Source organism: Varanus komodoensis, unplaced genomic scaffold (genome assembly GCF_004798865.1).
Source record: "Varanus komodoensis strain SLA01 unplaced genomic scaffold, ASM479886v1 scaffold29_1, whole genome shotgun sequence".
Classification (NCBI taxonomy): Eukaryota; Metazoa; Chordata; class Lepidosauria; order Squamata; family Varanidae; genus Varanus; species Varanus komodoensis.
In genome coordinates, this window is record NW_025335759.1 from 4,776,730 (window position 1) to 4,801,194 (window position 24,465).

At 38.7% G+C, this 24,465-nt stretch overlaps 1 protein-coding gene across 31 annotated transcripts in view; it reads right to left on the reverse strand.

The window, feature by feature from the left end:
- Window positions 1-24,465, reverse strand: part of EPB41 (erythrocyte membrane protein band 4.1) — a 116,993-nt gene that overhangs the window by 11,486 nt on the left and 81,042 nt on the right. For 13 of the 31 annotated variants that reach the window (XM_044434699.1, XM_044434700.1, XM_044434711.1 and 10 more), the window contains 4 exons: window positions 24,018-24,080; window positions 17,130-17,309; window positions 1,608-2,072; window positions 434-562 (listed from right to left, as the gene is read on the reverse strand). In XM_044434699.1, coding sequence (XP_044290634.1) covers window positions 434-562; window positions 1,608-2,072; window positions 17,130-17,309; window positions 24,018-24,080 — 837 coding nt within the window. Of the gene's footprint in view, window positions 1-433; window positions 563-1,607; window positions 2,073-13,984; window positions 15,272-15,663; window positions 15,715-17,129; window positions 17,310-24,017; window positions 24,081-24,465 lie in introns of those variants that run through there. The other 18 variants (XM_044434723.1, XM_044434722.1, XM_044434721.1 and 15 more) reach the window with 9 other exon arrangements.

Consider the following 24,465-nt stretch of genomic DNA (forward strand, 5'->3'; position numbering starts at 1 on the left):
AAACATCAAAACACATGAAAATTGTTGTGATCTCCAGATCTCTTCACCAGACAAGATGTTGCCAGAAGAATTCTGAGGGGGTGGTAGATTTAAAAAAGCAAACCTGTTGGGTATCTGCATGATCACAATCTTGAGATGGTATTTCAAGAATCTCAATATATTCAAACATGATTATACTGCAATTTTCCTATCTGGCCAAAATGTTCAATTCTAAAAACAAATAACATTTTGATTTTCAGAGATTCTGTAAATCTGAACATGAGGACCCATGGTAGGACCATGGCAGGACAAAAATAGCCTTCGGAACTCCCAAGATTGCTTGCTTTTGTTAAATGTTTATTTTAAACAGTTTCTGCATTAAACATCTTGAATTCTATAAGTGCTATACAAAACATTGCACTAATTCTGCAATATCAGATATGGAATATCCTACCTGTGCAGCTTCATAAGTTATAGTCTTTGTCTCTGTGTGGACAATAGGAACTTCCTTAGTTGGAATTTCACTTTTCAGAGTGTTGGAGACATCAGAGATGGTAACGGTCTGAGTCTTCACAAGTGGTGGCTACAAAACAGTTTTTTTGAAATAGAGCACATTTACTATCATTATACTCCAACAATTATTATTATAATTCCGATACTGGTCTGATAAAAGCACAATGGACTCAATTGTTGTTTGTACTCCGAGATGCGGAAGCAGTCACTGTTAAGCTCATCTATAAAGAGGGAAATCTCAATTTGACCTCTTTACTAGTGTGTGTGTGTGTGTACACACAAAAATTATATGAATTTAAATTATACATGGGAAACCTATAAGGAAAGTGCAAAAACAAGATTTCTAGTATGAAACATGTACAGTCCACTAGCTTCTATTAAATCAGTGTCGGATCATCTCTTATGGATTGCCAAAGTTCAAGAATGATAGAAAAAACAGAAAAAGAAAAATCAGCTGTACCATCACCTGACAATCAAAAGATAAAATACCATTAGTAAAAGCACCACAAAGCTTGCCCCATTCGGTCACCATTCCCTTCACCTTTTAAAAGTCTGACAGTAGCCACCTTATAACTAGATTAAATATTCAAATATTTCAGTAGATGGTATTAAGTCAGGAACACTGAAGCAGGCAAACAAATATTATGACTGTGGTGGGGCAGTGTTTTCTGGAAAATGTATATCTGATGGATACAGATTAAGTGTTAAATATGTTACTGTAGGGGAAAAAGTAAGATTGGAGCTCTGGTCAGTATCGTCTGCAATATATTCACAACACAGAGCAAACACATTTAACGCTATGTAATAAAATGTAATGCCCTTGGGATCTCTAAACTTTCTTTTCTTTACAAATATTTGGCTCAAAGCAAAAGACAAAGTTTCCTTTAATTGTAGCACTTCTACTTTATAAATGGGTGAAAAGGAGAGGAATAGTTTTTGCAAACTGTAGGGGATTAAGTAGCCGATTAGTGTGGAGAATGATATCAAGCCATCTAAACAAAATCCTTCTTCATGGATTTGTGGCATATGCTTGCTGCAGTGTTTTGCAGATTGAGTCCAGAAAATGTAGCAGAGAGGACTGCAAAGAGATAGGTTCTGAGTTCAAAGCTTACTACCTGGAAACAGCGAATGAGGGCAGGAAATTCATTATCAACATTTGAGTTGTGACATCCTCCATTTAGCTTCCTAACTGCCTTGCTTGTTATTTTTTCTTCAACATCACAGGCTTCCTCCTCTTGCTCATGGAGGTTCAGTGGAGGTAAAACGGGGGTTACAGACATTTCCACCTCAACCTGCTTTGAATCCTTGTTCTCCTTCTCCACATCTGAGTAAAATCCCTTTTCACACCTTAGGTCTTCCTCATTCTTAACAAGAGCAGCAGCACCCTCCTCCTCCTCCTCCTGGCTGCTTATAGAAGAAGTGTCACATTTATGAGTTTGTGCTGATTCCTGCGTGGCTGACATATGGCTCTCACTACAGCCTACTGAGTGCTTTGAGACCTCCCATTCAAAGTGAGAGGCAATATTTTTCCCCTCTGCCACTGCATCTGTATCCTCTTTGAAGGGAGAGTTGCACACACTCTAAAAAGAGATGAATACACAGAGAAGGCCAGAAAGAATTAGAAATGGGAAGCACTGCATATGGAAACATAGCAAAACTAAGCACAGGTCTTATGAAAGGCCCAACATGCAATCTGTTGCAATTGATATAACAGAAGAGTAGCACTTCAAATACTTTCAAAATGTCCAGATTACAGGCAGCTCAACACACTCAAATCAACAGCATTCCATATCCTGGCAGAAGAACTTTTCTGGCCAGGGCGGAATAGCTGCATTTATTTCCGTCTTTGTCAGAGCAACCTGCCATGGTCTAACTGCCATCAAAGGCTGCAGAGACTGTGCAGCTCCTTACCACAGTAACACCTCGCACCTGGATGTCACTGGACACTCTCAACTGCTTTCCCCTTATGTCTCTGCCAGCAGGAAAAGGCTACAGTTGTTGGAGGGGAGACACTGAAAGATCACTGACAATGTTGTAAAACAGACATTGATTGGGGATTACTGTGTGCATCATGGATTTTTAAAGACTTAAACTCCTATCTCCCCTCCACAAAATTGGATGCAAACTGCAGCTATGGGGAAGCAGGGGTTAAAGATTTCCTCAGTGCCAATTTTAAATTGCTTCTCAAAGTTCTTACTAGCTGTACTAGGAAAGGAGATAGTTAACTGAGCCGGTTTTATCTTCCCACTTCCACAGCTATCATCAGTTAGGCATCAGATTTTTTTTTCCTGATTTATATCCTGCCTTTTTCCTACAAAGGGCTCAAGGCAGCTTACATCTCCTCCATCTTATCCCCACAACAACAACCCTGTGAAGTAGGTTGGGCTGAGAGTCTGTGACTGGCCCAAAATCACCCAGTTGGCTCCATGGCCGAGCGGGGACTAGAACCCAGATGGCCTGAGTTCCAGTCCCATGCTGTTAACCACTGCACCACACTGGCTCTCTGAGATTTAAATGCGAAAAACAGTACAAATGGAGGTTAGTCTCCATACACCACAACAGCTTTTCAATCTACCTAGCCTCACACTGACTTTGTCCTCACAGGTTCATGGAGCATGGCTGCGGCTTGTGCCATACCAAGACCTGCATGCACCCATAGTAGGTCCTTTTTTAAAAACAGCAAGTCCTTTGAAAATAAAATATAAAAGCAAAATCTTCAACTTGATGAACAATACACACATTCTTGCAATTCTTGTAAAGTGCGCCTGAAAAGGTTACAGAAGCCATCCTAAAAACTATGTAGAAAAATATTTGATAGTATTAATAGCACCTTAGAGAACTTCAAATATTATTTTGGAAGCAATAACTTTTACTTATGGTCAGCATTGTAATGAGTTGGGATACCCATGCACGACTCTAGGAGCCATCTTGGTTGCTGAAGTTCTCAGTATAGCAGAAATTGAGACTTAACTTTAAGGGAGATAGCATAACTGGCTGATTTAGAAGACCCAATGTCAAGAGAATATCAGACAAACAGGTTACATTCAAAAATCACACTGCAAGTTCACCGTATCACACTAGCTCATTATTTTACCATTTACAATGGTGTATGTTTGAATGTCATGCCTGATCACAGAATTGCTGCAATTGTTATAGGTCACATTAACTCTACAGTAAAAATTCAAAGGAGCTGGTACTGGGAAGTAGAGAACAATGTAAAGATGGCGTGAAACAAAGAAATCCAGATTTCCTAAAAGAAAGCAAGTGTGTCCATAGCACCTGAGATACTTTGGAAGACTGTGCCAAGCCAGAGGATTTAACCAAGGCTGGTGCTATTCTGTCTTCCATCGTGCGCCTGTTAGAAAGTTCTCAACTAGGTCTTCGTACATCTCTGCGAGCCCTCTAGCTAGAACTTGGAGAGGAATAGTAAAGAAGAAAAGACAAGAGTTAAAACATATACAACACTAGTAAACATGCACAGTCAGCCTACCCCCAAATAGCCACTGGATAAAGTAGACTGTGTGTGTGTGTGTGCATGCGCGTGTGCGTGTGCACATAATGAGGAAAAGGACAGAGAAATGGGAAACAACCTCCTATCCAAATAATGGATTACCAGCATAAAGGGCAGCTTTTTAACGGGTAGATTCTTTACATTAATTGGTAAGAATTACTGGACAAGCAAACAACAGAATTGTAAAGTGTATGTTTCCAGTGGGTGTTTATATAGCAACAGATTATAAAGCATTAATTGTCCCTGCACTCTGCCTTATTAAATAAGCAAAAGGAAAACCTAATGATAGACACTTTAACGGAGCAATAGTTAGTTGCAGACTGCTTAGATCGCAGAGGCTCTGAAGTTTTAAAAGCCCTGCCAAGCTCATGTCAACAGGATGGAAGCAAGGGAGAAGAATATTTTCAGTTTTCTTCCTTTCTCAGCCAATTGTTTATTTTTATAAATTGCCTCCCATCAAAACCTATCAGAGGAAATTGATTTATTCCAGATCCAGGAGTGGTATAGGGAAGGAGCCAGTTTGGCTTGGGAGCCACGAGAGCTATGTGTAAAAACATCCACAGGAACATCCCCTTCATGTTTCCTTTCCCCACTTTCCAGTGCTCTGGTGGAAAATTGTGAAGATTTCTGCAGGGGTTCAGTGGGAAGTATCAGAAGTTGAATATACACCCCTGAGGATATACCTCTCTCTCTTATAAAACCTATAACATCCGAGTTGTCCTCTAGGGACCACAGGGTAAAGCTTAAAGGTCATTTATTTCCTCTGAATTATTAACATCTCTAAAGAAGTGATGGTTTATTTCTGTCCTGTATAGAGGAGGTCTTCTGTTGCTTGGCACAAGCAAATGTACATACAATCCAAGTACTTGGAAAAGTTGTTTTTTAAGTATCTTATCCCTTGACTACTATTAAGTTAACCAGACCACTAAGTTCACCAATAAAATTTGCAAATACAAGGACTATAGCAATCCTGTGCACAATTCCTTGGGACAAAGTGGTACTGAAGTCAGTAAAATAGGTTTAGACTACTTAAAACTTACTTTAAAACTAAAAGACCTCACGTAGAAAACCTAGAGTCATAGGTCACTGTGTGGAAAAACTGTCCACCACTATCTTGTTTTAAATATTAATATATTGTGAGCTTTCATGCTGAAAATTTGGGTAGCCAAATGGACAGCATGATCCTATTCAGAGCTCTGATCTTTGAGCACAATCTTCTGCTTGAGCTGCAATAATTAAAGAAAGACCTTATATAGTCCAGATAGGGTAAACTGTCCAGAGGATCCCCACTGGGTTTTTGAGACCCCATTGCTACAGCTTTCAGCAGATACAAATATGTGCTGGAGCTAAAAGATGACTTTAATCATATTATGAATGTTGCACTTAGCAACATTCTAAGCAACAGGATTTAGTCTCCTCCTAACTCTGCCCCTTCCAGCAATTTCCATAGCATTAAGCCAAACCACTTTCATTGCAAGCAGTGCTACTGAAAAAATGCCAGTCTGTTTAACTGGCATTAGAAACTCAATGACCAACTTAGGATTTGAGTTTTTACTGAACTGGGCAGGGTCTCTGGGAATCTGCTAGAAAGCCGACTTCGACATTTTAATCAGCCAGAAATATCATATTGAAAGTCTTAGACAAAATCATTTCAATGGAAGGCAGATAAAATTATCTGCACTAGAAATACTTTAATAAATGTTGCTTGGGAAATTTCTACCAAAAAAAAAAAAATCTGATTGTAATGGCAGAAGTATATATATATAGTAAAATTACACCTAAAAAGCAAACAAGAGCTACAAATGGTCAGGCACATGCAAATCAATTGGAGGAGATGAAGCATGATAAGATCAGAAGGTAAGAAGAATTTATTCTTGCTACTGGTTGCACCAGCCAAAGGTCAGTTTCGTGTGAGATCATCTGCCTTTATGTGTAACAATAAATGCAAAGATTAGGTATTTTATACCAGATATTGCCAACCTCTGAAGCTTACCCCTTTATTCTGCTATATAGGGGCTCATGTATAGAGTCCAGGAAGGGTTGGGCCAGTCTTTTTTAAAAGCCTGCTCAGCAGAGTGAGGGAAAGAGGGCTTGCTATTGCATCCACAGCCAGAATTCCTAGGGGGTCACAGAAAATCTTTGGGAACCAGATAATGGACCACAAGCTCACAGTTGGGCTATCTCTTGTATACCAATCCATCCAGGTGCTTGAACTGAAATATCTGATCTTACCAAACTTAAAACAAAACAGAACTTTAAATGCTGACACTTAAAAAAAATCACCAAAATAAAATACGAATGGCCTTTTTTTTAGATGCTGCAAACACCTCTAAATGAATAGCCTCTAAGGAATCAGCCCATTACTTTTGACATATATTGGCAAAGAATACCACAGCAGTTTTGTTAAAGACACAAACCTATATAATTCACAAAGCAGAAGATGATGTAGCGTTTCCTGAGTATCTTTGCAAGCTATAGCTGAGTAATGCCAGAAGGTAATATTAGTATTAAAAAGTTATATATAAATGAGGCTCTTTGCACTCAATAGAACCCCAATGCTGCAGATAAAGAAAATGTGTATGTAAGGGCTTCCTGATTCACTCCTATTGTTGACATGTCAATGTACATGTCACTGCAGTATTTTTACACACTTTTTGTCATTGTAGTAAATGGCAAAGACCATTCTTGGCAGGCTTTTTGATGAGGAAGAAAGTGTATATAAATGTAGCACCAAAAGAAATTTAAAAATCAAATAAGGGATAAACTAATATTATATAGTACAGAAGTAGCAGGTGTTGATCCTTCTTATTGTTTAGGTACTTTAAAAGTGACATACTTGAAAGTCTGCTTTATCTAGTAACAGAAATTTCAGTTATTCCCAAGGCTGAGACTCCTCCAAAAGGAATGTCTAAAACAGAGCAGCTGCCCACGTTATACATTACTCTGTTTTATAAATTCACACAGTCATAAAATAGTCCAGCCTAATGTGAAAACTTTCTAGTTGACAGAAATTCTAATCATCTGAATTTATAATTATTTAATTGTATATAGCATTAATATTAGGTTATCCCCAATATTAAAAGTATGTGCAGAAGCAGATACATTGACAAATGTTTAAAAGTGCACAACTAGCAATCGGGTAACAGTTTGGTACCACACTCACCAGCAAGAATTCCACAGACCAATTGATGAAAAGTATCCAATCTCAATAGGGCCGGCAATGTACTTGAGCAAGTAGTATTATGAAGCAGAAAATAGAAATCCCTCATTTAACACAACTTTCAATTCTACCAATTTTCTAGCATAAGACTGAAGCAAATGCAGCAAGATCTACCATTATTTTATAACTGCAATGAGCCAATCTAAGTAGATTAGATTTGTATCTCTGAAGTCTCAAGCAGTCAGCAAAAAAACAAACAGCTGATTCTAAGTTGAAAGAAAAATGAGGAAAATGAATCAAGTTTTAGTCAGAGTTTGCTACATTGATGAAAGCCACCCTCTTCAAAACCATTCTCACATAAAGCTCACTTCCTCACAAACACTTAATACATGCACATTATATTAAAATCTATTGGACACAGTTAGAGATGTTTTAAGAATGGTCAATGACACTGATTTCCACTAGCTTCCATGTTACTACACCTTTGGTATTGAAACATTTAGAATGAAATTATTAATCAAGGTATTTGGAAAACTAATTCATTCTATATTCCACTATAAAAAACCACAAAACTTTTGCAATATTCAACCTGCAGGATGAAAGAACATGTATATACAGTATCATCAGATTGCTCATTTCATGCACTTTTGCAGAGGAGCAGGCATTTACAGTAATATGGGTTGTGAATATAATAAAAGCAGTAAAACCCGCACCAAAAATCGGATGGAGACGTGGGTTGCATAGCCCCTTTCAACAGCAACTTGGCTACCTCCTCTGCCAGGATGGGGGCAGCAGCCTCAATTGTATGGAACTGAGAGGCGGCCAAATTTTGGATTCAATTTTATATCCACTCACACAAGTGGGCAGAAGGGTAGCAAGGTGACCCTCAAGCCAGATTTGTGCAGGGAGACCGGTCTCTTATTGGCATACAGCTTCCTCTTCTGCTTCTGGAAATGGGAGCTGTATCCCTCTGTTGTGGCTGGGCTAGTGGCTTCTTGTGGGTGGTCTAGGAATACAATAGGAACCAGAGCAAATTCCCCCAGGATCAGTCCCAGGCCTTGCTGGAGTTCTCAGTCCACTGAAAAGTGCTAGGAAAGCTCTTCCCGCCATAACAGGCCTCAGCAATGCATGTCCTCCTGTTTTGCAATGCCTGCTGCTGGTTCTTGCTGTGTCTCCTATCTTGTTACGTTGCCTTGCTGATGTGTCTGCGTCTTGACTGACCTATATCTTGCCTCCATGTGTTGCCTCAGGAACGCAGGGCTTCCTGGGAGCTATGGTTCAGCTCCCGCATCTTGCCTGGCCCTTGCTGAATCTGGTTCCTGTTGTCTCGTGTAGCTTGCCTTGCCATGTATCCTGCCATGCCGTGTCTCCTGTCCTGTTATCCTGCCCAAAGTGCCTGCACCTCCTCCTGGTTCTCAATCCTTGGCTTCTTCCTGACCACATCTTTGTTCAGTCCTCATGGATTCAACTGGTTCCTGACTTTGACCTGTACCATGACTATGATCTGGACTTTCCATTAAACTCTGCTTCTGGATGCTGTCTTTCCTGAAGTTCTGTTGTCTCTGTTGCTCCTCTCTCTGGCTGCCCATGTCCTGGCCACAGACCCTGACAATATGATCGGTACAGGAAGGGAGGCAGTCTACTTAGGTGCCTCCTGCTCTTGAAGGGGCATGAAGCCCATCTTCTCAGCTGTTGCCCATCTTCTCAGCTGTTGACCTGCCACCCAAAGTCAGGTATGGTGCTGGATTGCCACTGCACCAAAAGGGCCCTTGAGTCACAGCAGATGAGGCTTTTCACAGCTGAAAAGGCAGAGGGCCTCTGATTGAACAACCTGAGCCAGGCCTTGGATTTCTTCTAGGAGCTGCTGTGCTAGGAACCCCAGCTTCTCCTAGAGGAACAGCTAGCCGCAGACTATGGTAGTTTTGTAATTAGAAAGGCAAAGGCCCACTGATATGTAGATCCACCCCTCCAAGGACTCCAGGCAGCACCCCTACTTGTCCACTGGTATCAAATGCTCCCACGGCAAATGACCCTGCCCTTGCTCTACAGTAACTGGATTTGGCCAGGAATTTTGCATCAAGAATGGGATCTGCCATTAGTACATGTTCTTCAAGCATTTGGACATTGGCTGCTCTTGTGCTGGGGTCTTCCACACAGATGAGAAGAGTGGGCAGGAAAGATATTGACACTGGTACTGGCATGGTGTCCTCCATTCAGATGGTGTCAAAGACTGGATCCACTGCCTTCCCCATATACTACTGGGTCTCCCAATCTGAGAGATGTTGCCATCTGAAGGAACTGCCTGAAGAAACATCCAGGTCTTTGGCCTGGGACCTTGGTCCTCACACCATGATGATGTCATCCAGCAAAGAAGTCAGTGGGTTGTCACATGGAGCCAAGCAAGAGTTCAACACAGAGTCCTCTAGCACCAAAGTCACACTTTGGTGGCAAGACAGTCAGATGAAGCAGTGAGGGAGGAAAAGAAACCAACACTGTTGCCCTACTCTGTCCTTTCAGCCAATAGCCCAGGATATCACGATGGTGACTCAGAGTGGTTAGACGATGCAATGGGTCCAAGAACCCACTTTCCTCCCAGTGTTGCTGGCATCGCAGTGAGGGTCACTTGGTCCAAAGTAGCCAGATGGAATGTGGAGCAGTCACATGGATGACAACCAGAAGCCTGGGATAGCACCAGAGAACAGCCAGAGATCTGGTGAGGAAAAAGGCTGGTGGCTGGAAAGTGATGATGGCAGGAGCAGTAGTGCCCAGTGCAGTGAAAAGAGAAATGCCCTAGCTAAAGAGACAGGAGGAGGGCACGTCAGAGTGCAGGGTGGCAAATTCTGGTTCTCTTCCTCTGAGAGCGACTGTGCCAAGATCAGTTCCATCATGGGAATAGGCTGTGGTAGTGCTGGCTTTGTTCCCAGTGTGGGGGCACTTGGTGCTGGTGCGGAATGGTGCATCCTAGGCCACTTCATATTTTTTGCCTTCCCCAAATCTGCAAATTTTTGGCCTTCTTGGCCAGCTTGTGGGGACAGCGGGCTTCATCTGAGCACCCAGGAGCAGATGGGGTGGATGGCACAGCTGAGGAAGCCCCTGCAGCCATGGATGGCAGGCATGGTGCAGGCATAGTCTGGAAAGCTGACAAGTGGTCCATTGGCTTTGTTGAGGGCAAATCAGTGAACTTGAAGGCAGTGCTCCAAGGCTTGGCTCTCAGATGCCCAGCAGGTTTTTTGGGCCTGCCTGGTGAAAGCCTGGCAGTGTGGGCAGGTGTCCACACGGTGCTTCTCTCTGAGGCAAAAGCAGCACAAAGGGTGCCCATCAGCAAACCTACTATCAAAGCAACACCTTTAGTGCCATCAGGGAAGGACAAGGACAGAAAAGAGAAGGATGAAACACTGGGTGTGGAAACACAGACGAAGAAGGGTTTTTTAAAACTTTTTTAAAAAAGGGTAAGGTTAGGGTAGCAGACCGGGTAAAAGTAAAAATAGGCAGCAAAAGACTTGATAGAGGGACAGATTGAGAAAGTAAATTTTGAGAGCAATGCCCCAATGCACCCACAATTGCAGCTGGAAGAGAACTTGGGAAAAGGACGGGAACCTCTCCTAGATCTACCAGGGGGTGGGAGGGAAGGGGTTCTCACCAGAATGAGTCTAGCTTGGAAATCTTCCCAATAACAGGCCCTGCGAAAGCACAGAGCTCACAAAGAACACTGGCAATTTGGTACAGCGGGTTGGTTGCTCTGAGAAATAACCACTGAGAAGTGAGCCAGACAGGTGATGAGCTTCACTGTGGATACTTCAATCCCTCCCACTCTCTTCCTTCAAGCAGCTTTGCAAGAGATATGACAGGAGCAATGAGTGCCTTTTCTTTCCCACTGTGATCCTAAGCTGATTTCAGTGCATCATAGCTGCATTCTCCCTTTTACTTTTTATTTTTTCAGAGGACAATCACAAGCTGCCCATTCACAGTGCCCAAGCACAGTGCCTCAGGAGGACACCTTATGGCCACCCACTATTCAAACAGATTCTGTTCACTGGGCGCCAGCTTTTGGCAAACCCACTGTGAGTGACCCCACAGGCTAACTCAGGTTTTGACAGAATTGGTACAATTAGAAACTACCCTAAGATTTTAAAGAATCCACTTGGATATATCAGCTGCTGGTGGATAGTATTGCTATCAATTGACCATTTCCACATCATTTTTGTAGAAGTTAATGAGCAAAATGACCAGAAACAATTCCAGAAATTCCCACCAGCATAGTTATCTTTCATGGTCATTCTTCCACATTTTTTCGTTTCCTGGTCCCTCACTGTTTGTAAATTCTGCTAATCCTCACTGAGAGTATCCTTCTCAGGCTGCATTCAGCCTGCTCTCTTCTCTCAAATGTTTTGCATTCTCACTGCACAGAAAATGCTAGACCACAAGAACAGATATACTAAAGCACTTTTTTTCTTTTTCTTTTTTTTACAAAACCAGCTTCTATGGGTAAAAGCCTTGTGTTTATTAACTAAAATAAAACCACTCTACAAACTATTACCAGATGAACAGGTACTTCAATTGTAAAAAGAACACATTATATATTATAGTTTAACGGGAGATAATTGCAGTCAATACAAATTTTGAAGTGGTTCTAGTGATAGTATGTAAGGATGAAAAATTGCCGGAGAGGTCTTATATTTATCTGCAGAAAACTCTGAGGTAACCCAAAGTATTAGAGAAGTTCAAAATTCTCTGATTCATGAAAGCAAAATTCATGAACATTATGGGTAATGTCACTGGCTAAATGTCACTGGCATATGTCACTGGCTAAATGGATTCTGGCTAAATGGGTTTTTTCTCAGCAATACTTTCAGGAAACAGATTTTATCTGCACAGTTACAAATGCTCCCCTACCATTTGTTAGTGTATATGCACAAGCAACTACAACAAACATTTTCCAAAATCAAGGTCTGTCCATAAAGTAACCCATCCCACTGTTCTATCAGTGGAATGGAGATTGTCTTTGGCAACTTTCTTTCCTGCTGCCACTACCCCATATGCTAATAAACAGTAAGCCAGCATTTCATGTCTTTTCCTTCTGACCTCAGAGTTCCAGTTCCTCAGCCTAACTAAATACTGCATCAGTGCTCTCAAAAAATTAATGAAATTCTCTTCAACACATTCTATGGTGAATATATAAGTACTAGGGAAGGATGAATGCATCAACTGTATTCTTTTCAGTTTTCTTAGGTTTCCTACATTAAGGTCATTCTGTCCTATTCCCACATGTTTGCAAATTAATTTTTTAATAAGTCCACATGAAAATTTGTGCACCTTCTCATGTGTATTTCTCAAAATATATGCATTTTTAAATTATACACATTTTCACAGTCCATTCCTTTAAGAAAAGGACATAGCTTTCTTGCATGCACATCTCTGTATGTATTTATGTGAATACCTTACTATAATATATTTTTGTATTTTTTGGAAAAAAAGTGCAAACTCTGAAAAAGTCAAATATTGGCATTTAAACTGCATTCTGCTTCATCTCCAAGTTCAGGTGATGCGCATTTGACAAGTATGCATAAAAATCCAAACTAAATGGATTCAACACACACACACACACACACACACACGCATAATACATCAGTGAAGAACTAAACTCTGAACTCTTATGTTTTAAAGTTATATAAATAATATAGATATCAAATAGCTACCCAGAGGCTTATCTGATTGCTGTAAACGTCAAGCAACATGCATTATATTTTAAAAAGCACAATAAATAAATAAATGTTAGCGTTACAATCTGAAGAAATGCTCTAATAAATGTTTAAGATTTAACGACACGATATAACTATGAAAATGAACATGCAAAAAACAGGAACATGTTAATTCTATACAAATAACTGTTACTGTGAAAGTGAAACAATTCAATTACTATGACAGAGACAAAACAGAGAAGAGAAATAAAGCAACAGAAAAGCATAGAAAGAACTGAAAACACAGCAATTTAAATTTACACTTATAAAACATTGCTTCCAATAAATTATTGGTTCTCTACCACCTGAACCCCACCCCAAACAGAAGTGAGACAGTACAATGCTTTGATCCCAGAGAGATTCTTACAGCCAAGAGAGACAATAATAGATGTATATTGGTGCTTTGTTTTATACACAAGGCAGATGGAAAAAGAATATGCCACTCTTATCATCAGTATCAGGCAGAGTATGGTGCAAGTCTACTTTTACTTCCTATCCAGACCGTTCCTGGGATCCTAACCCAGCCTATGAAGCCATATTGATAAGAGGGACAGTTTCAAAAGAAATGTTTTTAAGACTAAGGTATGAAAAGTCTTTAGCAGCATGATCTTAAATGCATTTCAGTTTATATTAAAGGAATTAGCCCAATTCTCTATACTGTACCATATGGGCACACACCTCTGAAATGTTCCAGAACAGCTTTGTTTAATTACAGATGGCAGTTATATGCTTATCTTGCTCTCACACTTGTTATAAATCAATTTTGCAATGATGTATTCCAAGATACAGAAGAGGGTTAGTAAGAAAATCATCTTTTTTTCTCTCATCAAGCTGTTGAATTTAAAGGCTAACTATAATACTAACTGCATACAACTATATAGTTGCATAACTAACTATACAATTACTGAATACATGCAGACATGAGAGCTCAAAACACTTTAGAAACCTCCCAAACAGGTATAATCCTGGACACTGATATTATTCAGAAACTGCAAAACCCCACTATTTGTTAAAGGGCAGCTTGCCCGACTGTGCCCTTTCCACACATTATGTGTATGTGGTTTAAGAAAAGAACAAGGTTCAAAAGTTTTCCTGAAAGACTGAACTAAAGAGACAGAAGAGTTAATATGGAAGGAGATACAAAAGCTTCGGCCAGGCGTTGAAGAGCTTTGGTCTTGATGGTATTTCACTTAAGCCCCACTATTTCCAAGATCACAAAAAAAACAGCCACCATACAGTCAGTGCAAGGATCACCAAAAAGGACATCATGAAAGGAATGCGTGGAGAAGGAAAAATGCTAGAGTAGAGGCGACATTTTTTGAGTGATTTCTGCTCCTCGGGAATTGTAATAGAAATCTTTGCTCGGATTTCTTCGTTTGCTCGTTGGGGCAAAATTCCCTCAGTAGTTGTCTCTTGCCTTTTAATATTGTCTTCATCCTGAACTAATAGAGGACGTTCCTGTGTCTGCTTTTATGGTAGAAGATCAAGAAAGACAGAGATGAACAAAATGACAGATGGAAAGTGCTCAAAATGATACTTGGGGATGTGCAAGGACAAAAATCACAGAAATTGCCACAGTCAATGAGTCAAGATGCTGGTGCATTTGATAAGTTCTTCCATTTATCCTATGTCTAGAACCAAATTGCACAGAGAAACAGGCTGCTTTCTAACCTTGTGGAGTGAACCTATGTTGCTAGCAATTCTTTATACAGAAATCTATTACATGTTACATATTTAGCACTTACATGCTAAAATATACATCTGTGTGTTAAATTATAGAAATGTATATGAAACAGTAATTCTGTTGCATTATAAAGAGAGTCTCATATAAAATGTTCATTATAACTTTCTTTGCTAAGCTGATCTTAAAATGGCATTATGTTGCTAGATTTGATTTTAAATAGTATAAATACAATTGATTGGGATTTGTAGAATGACTTACATGAAATATAATATCAAAATTTCCACTTTAAAATTAAATTGTGGTTAAAGTGCAAAGTGTTCCATCCCTTAAAAATGAAGAAAATGTCATTTTTATTTTTAATGGGACATATATATAGAATTGAGTTTTGTTCTACATTTTTTTCTGTGTCACCAGTGTGTCAAGTATAGAAAACAATGTTTCAGTATTATGTGAAAATTGAGCATAGATTAGAAAACTCATGGGAAATGTTTGCTTTAATCTATTAAAGAAGTTTCATCTGTTTATTTTTTCTATGTATGGCAAATGAAATGAGATACTTAGGATAGGAAAAATTTGGCTCTAAGCTCTCTCAGCTGAGATAATCTTCTTTGATCAGCCTGATATTTGGGGACAGGGTCTTTGCACACCCCTAAGTGATGGGTATCAGGGAAAAAATAGCTGGGGGGCTGGGCAGCAAAACAGAAATTATACAGAATGCAAGAGTAACATGAACGTTAAAACAAAAAAAATAGAAGAAGAGAGGAAGACAACATAAAAAGAACAGGGTACAGTTAAACTTTCATAATTGCTCTTTCTTTCTAAATCTATGGCAACATCTTCATGCAACTCTGTCAACCAGCCATGCGCTGAAAAAGCAATCGAAAAGCTGCAGAGGCTCGCAGCAGTGCAAATCCTTGTAAGGTGTTAGATCAGGAGGCTGTGAGAGATGAAATTACTTTAAGAAGGCAGCCAAAAAAAAATGCCACTCAGCAGCTGCTGTTGAGGGTTTTGTTTTGCTCAGTGCCATTACAATAGCAAAAATCTGCTTCAGAAGCACATATCAAAACAGCAGCTTTACCTCTGGCCCACCAACCTGCCTCTCACAGGACTGAAATGTGGCTTTCTTGACCTGGACGCACAAATATGAAAAGTTCAGTTGTCTTGTGAATTAATTTTTTCAGCATATAAAGACTTTGCAACAGTTAAATAACCATTTAATTTCTAATGACTACTAGTGATTGCACATTCTTCTTTCTGGGTAAGACAACAATTTAACAAACAAGACATGCATGTCAACTGATGTAATTAACAGTTGTAATATTACTGAGAAGCAGGATCATGGAGATTAACCTGAGAAAAAGAGAGCTTTTTCCAATATTATCCGCAAGTTATAGTAACCACTGTTGTAGGATGGCATGTATTATTTATTCCCCTTGTACATGACTAACCCTTATGAGCAATTCTTAGTAATATCTACTCAACTGCATTCTGAAGAAAGATTACTTTGATCAGAGCTCCAGAAGTCTACCATGAAAGGTCTTTCACGCTGTTTCACTATCAACAAGGATTCGTCATTTAACATTGTAAACTTTCAATGAAAATGCAATTAGAATCAATGACAACTTCCGCCCCCTTCTCCTTCAACATCTTCCCATTAACTTATTACCTAATAGTAATTTTGGAATACATGAAGATTACTCCACTTTAAAAATACCAGATGCTATGAATATTAAATTAAAAGCAGTATTCATTGCAACTGGAACATTTATTAGCATGTGCTGTTAAATATCACATTCAAGCTACTGGATGAATCCAAAGAACCACGATCAAAATGGAAATAGCTACTAGCTCTTTTCCACAATGCTTGCCCAAGAATTCACTCAGTCCTACAATAGGTAGGCTCTGTTGCAGTTCTCTTGGTTCTACATGTGAGGTTTCACAAATTCTCGCACAAATAGAAGAACCATGTTGAATTTACTATTTTCTCATGCAAGATGTTTGGTAAATGGAAGATACTTTCTACAATGTGAAAGGGCATCACTGGTCCAATTAACTGTAACTGCTATTGCAGGGCGACATTTAAAATTCTAAGTTTCATAAACATGTCAAAAATATTCAGATATATTTCTTATTAACATAGAATAACAGTTTGAAGGCTTACAACAATTACCATCTAATGACAGGAAAGATGAAGACATATATAACAAAGATTAAAGGAGAACTGTCAACTAATGTGGGTGTCACTTGACAGAAGCGCTATTTGTAAAAAATACCTTACGATTTGTCACACTATGACTTTTTAACCCCGCCCCCCAAACGCTGCAGCAGCCTTATGAGAAAGAATCACTTCAGGAAAAATAGTTAGAAAACTGACATGAATATATTCCATTAAACACAGAAAATGAGTAACTGACAAACCATAAATACTCCTGCTTAATTTTTCATTTATTTTTCAAATTAAACTTAAATTCTGTGGAGATCTAAAAATTTCATTAAGAGCAAAGCCAAATGAATCACCAATTTCACACTACATAAAGTACTCACTCCTTCTACTCCTGTGGGGATCTGTCCATTGATGTTAAGAGTCCTGAAGGGAGAATGAGTAGAGAGACGCTTGTCCCATTCACTCGGCCGTGGTTCCGGAACAGATTCCATAAAGTTTTTCTTCAGTTCACTGATGTTAGCATGATGTTTTTTAATCTCCTCTTGAGCTTTATCCAGATCCTATTGTTCAAGAAAAAATCCAAAGCACAAAGTATAGAAAATGTTACTGAGAAATGGATTGACAGCCCCCCCCATGCTATCAAATTTGTTGTACTAAGTGGCTCATTCTCTATTAGCAGTACTTGTAATCTGAACTGAAACACACAGGGGGCACCACCTTTCATCCTTTCTTTTCTTAGATATCGAAAGATATCCATATCGTTTCTTATATATGGAGTGATTTCACTAGCAATTAAAAGGCATCCAGTAACTTTAGAAATACTTTTCAGCGAAAATCCTTCTAACTGAAATTAACAAAAATAACTCTCAATTATTAATTCAATAGTTTCCCCTACATTTTCTATTACCTTTAAAAGATGATTAAATATATATTCTTCAATGCATAACAAATACAATTAGTGTTTTTGAAGCTGTTAAACCTATACCTACTTACCTGAGTATAAACACTAAACTTGGTGGGATTGACTTCTGAGTAGACACATCTAAGATTGCTCTATAAGATACTACTGCTAGTATCTGTTTATTCCTATGTTGCATGTTTTATAGTGCGTAAAAAGGTAGCTTGTATAGACCCTTTCTGCAAAGCAGCAGCATGAACTGGTTAAAGCTACACACGCATGCACACACACACACACACAAACACATTTTCCAAAGGACATTATTACCTGTTATATAACATAGAGTCACTAAGAGAGTTGCCTGCAAATCTAAATCTTGAAAATTATACTACTTCCTCCTTGTACTTTCCACCAGAATATAGTTTAGTTGGTGATTCAATTTACTATGTTTAGAAAATGACATATGGAGGTTTCCCTAGGACAGTACCATTTCAAAAAGCAGATGAGGAGACTGCATGGTTGAGCACACCTCACCTTCATGGCAAAAATAAACTGCTCAAGAAAACTAAATGTATCTGTAGCATCTTTCTCCATCACCTGCTAGTTTCTATGTTCAGGAAGCCTTGTTTATGTAGGGGACATATTCAGCATGTACAGTGGTGCCTTGTACATGACAAATTACTCTAAGTTCGAATGACCCAATGTTCAAATTTTCCAGAGTCTGAAAGTTGAGATGAAATCGTTCGTAAGTTTGAACAATGTTTCCACATTCGAACTGTATGTGCAGTGAAAAAAATAGAGTCATTGCAGGAAAGTCATCTGTTGTGCACCCAAATTTTCGATCATTTTCAGTGCCTTTTCAGTGTATGCCTTTTTGATCGTTTTCAAGCTTTTCAATTGTTTTCAAGCTTTAATACTTTTGGCATTTAATTGTGTTCTTTTTACCTTAAATTATGTGTATTTGCTGTTTAAGTTTATTGAAATGGGTATTGTTTAGGATCTGGGAACGGATTAATTCACTTTCCATTATTTCCAATGGGAAAAACTGATTTGGACTTAGAATGATTCAGAGTTCAAATGGCATCCTGAAACAAATTAAGTTCAAAGTACGAGGCACCACTGTAATTTCCAACTTGAATTCTTGTTTCCAGGATCTAACTGGTAGACTGCTGTGTGGCAAATAGGATTTGTAGGCATAATCTGCAGGGCTATCAAGAACATCTTCAAGATATCACAGCACCACAGTGCTTAGCTTCACCCCTCAAACTGAGGACTAATAAGTGACATCAGATAGTAATGCTCTGTTTTGGAGACTTGCACTGTGGCAATTATGAATGACTTCTAGTTTTGGTGTGTATCTCAAAATTTGAACTTTCCAGAGAGAAAAATGGCCTTGGATGCCTTTTATACAAACACAGAACACAATTCAGCCTAGACATGTAAAATGTCCAGAAATTCTGAGACCATTAAAAAAAAAAGATTTGTCCAACATTTTTCTTTTTTTGTAGGGGACAGGAGCAATCCAGACGTCTTGGGAAACCATGAAAAATATACCACACTTGATTTTTCTATCCTCTTTATGTAAATTTGCTTTCTAACTTCAAGAACATAAATGTATTATGTAGAACTTGGTTTCTTCATAAAAGTATAATTAAAATAAGTTGTGGGTCATGCAAAGAATAATTTGCATAATAATTCATGGTAGCTTATTTTGACCATGTAAACCAGCCCACTAACTAACTGACAGACAGGATTTTATAGAATGAAGTTCAAACTATCAAGAATACACTTTTTCTTCACATATTACGGCATTGTGAGTCTAGTCATATGTTTGAAAATTAAGCATTACTTGCAGCATCCCTAAGTGTCTCTCAGTAAAAGATACATCAAATCAGCAACTTTAATAAGGAATGGAAGAAGTAACCATGCTGAGAATTTTACAGAGGGTATTTAAAACATTCTCCTTATGGCTTCATAATTTCCCATAAACTTATATCTCCAATTTTCCTATACAATTTTCCAATTATGCACTTCTTAGAAATCATTTGGGAGGAGTAATGGCCAGATAGCAATATATGAAACCATATATATTTCATATATATAAAACCTTGCTTCATATATTGGCCATTTTTGGCCATCTAAATATTTCTATTATGAGAAGGAGGGGCTGAGGCTCCACCTAGATTTGGCAGAAGCTAGTGAAGCATCGCCTCTCCCCTAGAACAACTCCAGTACCCATTCTGAAGATAGGCTTCCTTCTTTGCAGCCTCAGCCAAGCACACAAAAAACCATGCCAGCTCAGAGGATAGAGTGGAAATCCTCCAAAGAACCCTAGTTTGTCTACAGGCCATTTTACTATACTCTTAAGCATTTTAATCATTCTAAAGGGAAGTATTTCGAAATCCAAATCTTTTTCATTAAAAAAGGGTCTTTGTTAAAAATGGAGGGAAAAATATCCCCCCCCCCTTTCTCAATTTTCCCCCACCTGGGATTTCACTTCTAGTTCAACTTCCCAAAGAAAACCTCCTTTGCATGCTACTAAGATGGATGGATGGATATGGCTTGTTCCACTTTGGCCTATATTTTTGCTCTGAGAATTGAGGGATCACCCCAGCCCTTTTATCAGTATCCAAAGTCTGCATCATGGGAAATGATACAGTCCCAAGGTAGGCTATGGAATATATATCTGAATACTTAGAATTACTCTTGTATAAACATAAATGGCATATTTCCATGTAAAAGCTATACTATTTTTGTCAGTGATCTAGTTCTTAAGATCTAAAATCATGAGATTCTCAAAGTCCAGATTCTTACATACAAAAGGCTAACTGGAAAAAAGATGCATGCAGCTAGAGATGGTCCACAGAAAATCTGGGACATTAAAAGTCAAGAAACAAACAACCATGTTACGGTGGGTAAGGTTGCTTATGAAAAATGGCTGATTATCTAATTTCTATTAGGTGGGCTGTCAACATTTATGCAGAGTTACCAGCCACTGAGTGGAAAGAGACATGTACTATCAACATATAAACAACCCCAACTATTTTATTTCATGTGCAGAAAAGATTGCCCTATTCAAAACAGCCTGTATTTTCTGTAATTATGGCAGCTTTTGTGAAAATCATACACACATCTCTAAAGTCATCCTTGCTTCACAGAAAGATCCCACGTGAAAAAGATGGAAGAGACCCCTCTTCCCCCCCACCCCACCCCACCCCACCCCAATCTGGTGCTTCTCCTCTGAGGGGTTTATGGTGGTTTAAATCTATGATGAACAGTACAACTTTAAAATGGTACTAAGATATTGCTTTTAAAAAGATTTAATTGCACCAACTGCATTTCTTTTAATTACTGTTGTGCTCAGCTTAATTAGTGGAGACATATACTTAAGAGCTTCAGTGGATCATGGTTTACATATAAATACAATCAGAAGAAACTGTAATGCATACAGCTAAAGAAGCAGGAGAAAAGAATATCAAGTGATTATTTCAAGCTGTTTGATTAGTCTTTTTGTTTGTTTTTGCTTTTGTTCATGGCCTGCACACCTGCAACAAAACAATTAAGAGCCAGATCAGGCAAATATAAAAGTTAGCAGTAGGCACTGGAACACAGATGCCATGTGACAGAGCTTTGTATGGCAATAGGAGAATAACAATACTGCAAAGAAACAAGCGTATCAAATTAAAAACCTCTATTGGGAGGAGATAATATATCAAACAAAAAGATTAAGGTGGGACTAGAAGATTATGACTGAAATCTTCACTGCCTTTTGCCAGATGATCTCCTGCTGACTGGAATACAGACCATTTTACTGATGTCCAAAAGGTCTGCATTGTAGCAATCAAACCCAAAAGCTGCAAAGCACCAAATTAAAATGTCAAATAAGTAGTTAGTGCATTTTTTAAAAGGACACTATCCAAGAAAGTCTTATTAATGGTTGATTCTGTAATTGTGGACAAAACATGTGACATATAGAAATACTCAGTAGAAGAAGCCACACATCTCCTAATATCAAAAATATGTGATTGGAATATTCAACACCTCCAGGACTCGGCTGATGTACGTTATAAATACAATCAAGGCAAAGCAGCCAAGGTATACTCATGTAGTCAAAGTCTCCAAAAATTTAGTGACTCTAGATTTAGTAGAAGCTGAAAGATAAATAAGTCAAAGTTGAGTGAATGGCAGTTTGCACAGAAAAGAACCTCCTTTCAGTATGTGGAAACAGCTACATGGATTTCTCAAAATATGCCTTCAGAGTCATTATGATGACATGCTACTTCCTGCCATTGTGATGAGATTCTACTTCCTGTTTTCAAAACTCTTTGAAAACTTAAAGATAAACTATTCTAACACCAGTCTTTTAAATGCTCTTTTAAATGCTCCTTTGCATTGTATGAGGGCGAAACAACATTTCAAAGTAATTATTTTGGTATTACCAAGCTCATCTGATAATGCCTTTGATTTTACTTTCTCTTCCCACGGAGATGCATAGCTATTCCATTGTCTCCTAGCTGGAAGTATTTCCTTGATGATCTGTGTAGAGAGGATGGATAGGGACAGGGAAGCAGTTCAGGGGTAGATCACATGCTTGCACCAGAAGGTCCCAGACTGAATTCCTAGCAAGCCCTTCGGAAAGGGGCTAAGAAAGGCTCCCATGTGAAACCCTATGAAGCCAATCAGTATAAGCCACTCATCAAGATGGTTTAGTGGTCTGACCTGGTCTGACGCAGCCTTCTGCATCAAATTACGCATCATACTATGCCTCTATACGCTCCACCTTGATTACTTGCCAATGTCACTACATTCCTTTAAAATTGGCCCTGCTCCCTTTTAGAGAAAATAACTACAATGGACTACAACTCCAGTGAGAACTAATATATACAGAATATGTGTTCAATCAACTGAAAACAAGTGCCTTACTAGGAGTACTGAGCACACAATAAAGGGTGAGCATGATCTTTAGAACAAAAGAAAATGTTAAGGCAAGAATTCTGCTAGATTTCAGGCAACTTTTGAGGTTAATTGTCCAGAATTACAGTTCTGGAAGAGGGGAAGGTTACCTATTGCCCAACAGTGGGATTTTGTCAGTGAGATGGAAAGAGAAATGTCCTCTAATCACTAGGTATTACTATTTAGTTTGGCTTCACTTCTTCTTTACTTCATGCAGTATCTGAAATTAAATTTCCAGAGTTACGAATATTTTTCTTCACTTCTGCTCTCTGCATTACGAAGAACCACATTCTAATTAGTATTAGGAATGTTTCTAAATAACTGGTAAGCATGGGTCCTGGATAATGCTTATCTATCGGCAGTCTGTGTAGGAGCCATTCTTTCCATACTAAGCCAGCTGTGGATTCTGAAGTAAAGCAGGGGAGGCAACTGCACCACTGGCAGTATGTCTGCATGCACCTCACAACACACTGGTTTTTAAACAAATGAGTTGTTGTTACATTCAAACTGCTTCACTAGTTCAGCCTAACCAACCTCACAAGGCTATTGTCGAGGATCAAGTACAGTTCAAGTGCACCATCTCATCTGCCCTGGGTTTCTTACCAAGGTAAAAATGGGCAGCACATAATATAGTAATAAAAGGCTAACCCTAACCCATTTTTCCTGAGTCTCTCTCTAGCAGAAATTTAGACAGGTTTTTCACATCGTACAGGAAAATTAAGTCTGTTTAACATGTTTTACAAAATGCAGACCAATGCTTTTTCACCATGCCCAGGAATGTTTTCTAGTTTTTGTTTAGCTCAGGCCTGAGTAACAGTTCTGAGGATCAAAAATGTTTTACTACTTGCTCCATTAGTTAATTCTAATAAAACTTCTATCCTAATATCTAGCAGCTTTTCGAATATGAAACAATTATTCCTCTAGTTAAAATGGAAAGTACTTAAAAATAAGTGATACATTCAGTGCATTGAATGAACCCAAGATTAAATATTTATTCTCAAAGATAGCATGTAACAGAACTGTATCACAAAACACTACTCCTAAATCCTGAATACTTCCTTGATGTGAGTTACATTCCTGTGGGCCCCAGGGTTGAAGATGGCTATTTATAGGCAGGCATGTAATCAAATTACTAAACTTTGAGAAACACATTTAAGAACTATCCCAATCACATATTTTCAGGTAAACATAACCGAAAAAATTAAACAGGTTGGAAAAATGGTTGCATAGTGTTATGTTTGTTGCTGACATGCAAAAGCCTATTCTAAATAATTTCATGCAACAGCATGCAAAACAAAACAAAACACACACACACCCCAAAACGCAAATGCAGCAGCAGAGGAGGAAAAACAGTTCAGCAAAGAATGCAGAAGGTCCAGGCAAAGGCAACTGAAAGAAGCTTCAAATTCATACCAACCTCCAACATTAAATTGCTATGTCTTATATAAATGTTTTCACCATCTAGTCTCTTTGATCTTTTCTGTGAATTGAAAGAAAGGGGGGGAAACAAACAAAAAAAAGCACAAAATAATTTAAAAGGTTGTTTTTGCAGGAATTTGCAAATCGGAAAATGAAAAAGGTTAAATTAACATTTGGTGAGCCGTGGTATGCCAATGCGGCATAGAATATGGAGCCACAAGATCATGTGAAGGATCTGAGGAGAATGTGAGTTCTCTTGCTCATGAATCATGGGAGAATGTAATGAGTTCCTTTTAAAAAGACAGTATTCAGAGCTTCATTGGCTTATTTGTGCTATCAGCCTCCTAGTGAAGACATGGTCTAGTACTTTCTGTTGAAGACAACAGATTTTTAGGAGTACAGCTATACAGGGCATTAGAACTGTTCTCCTGGTTTTCCAGTGCATC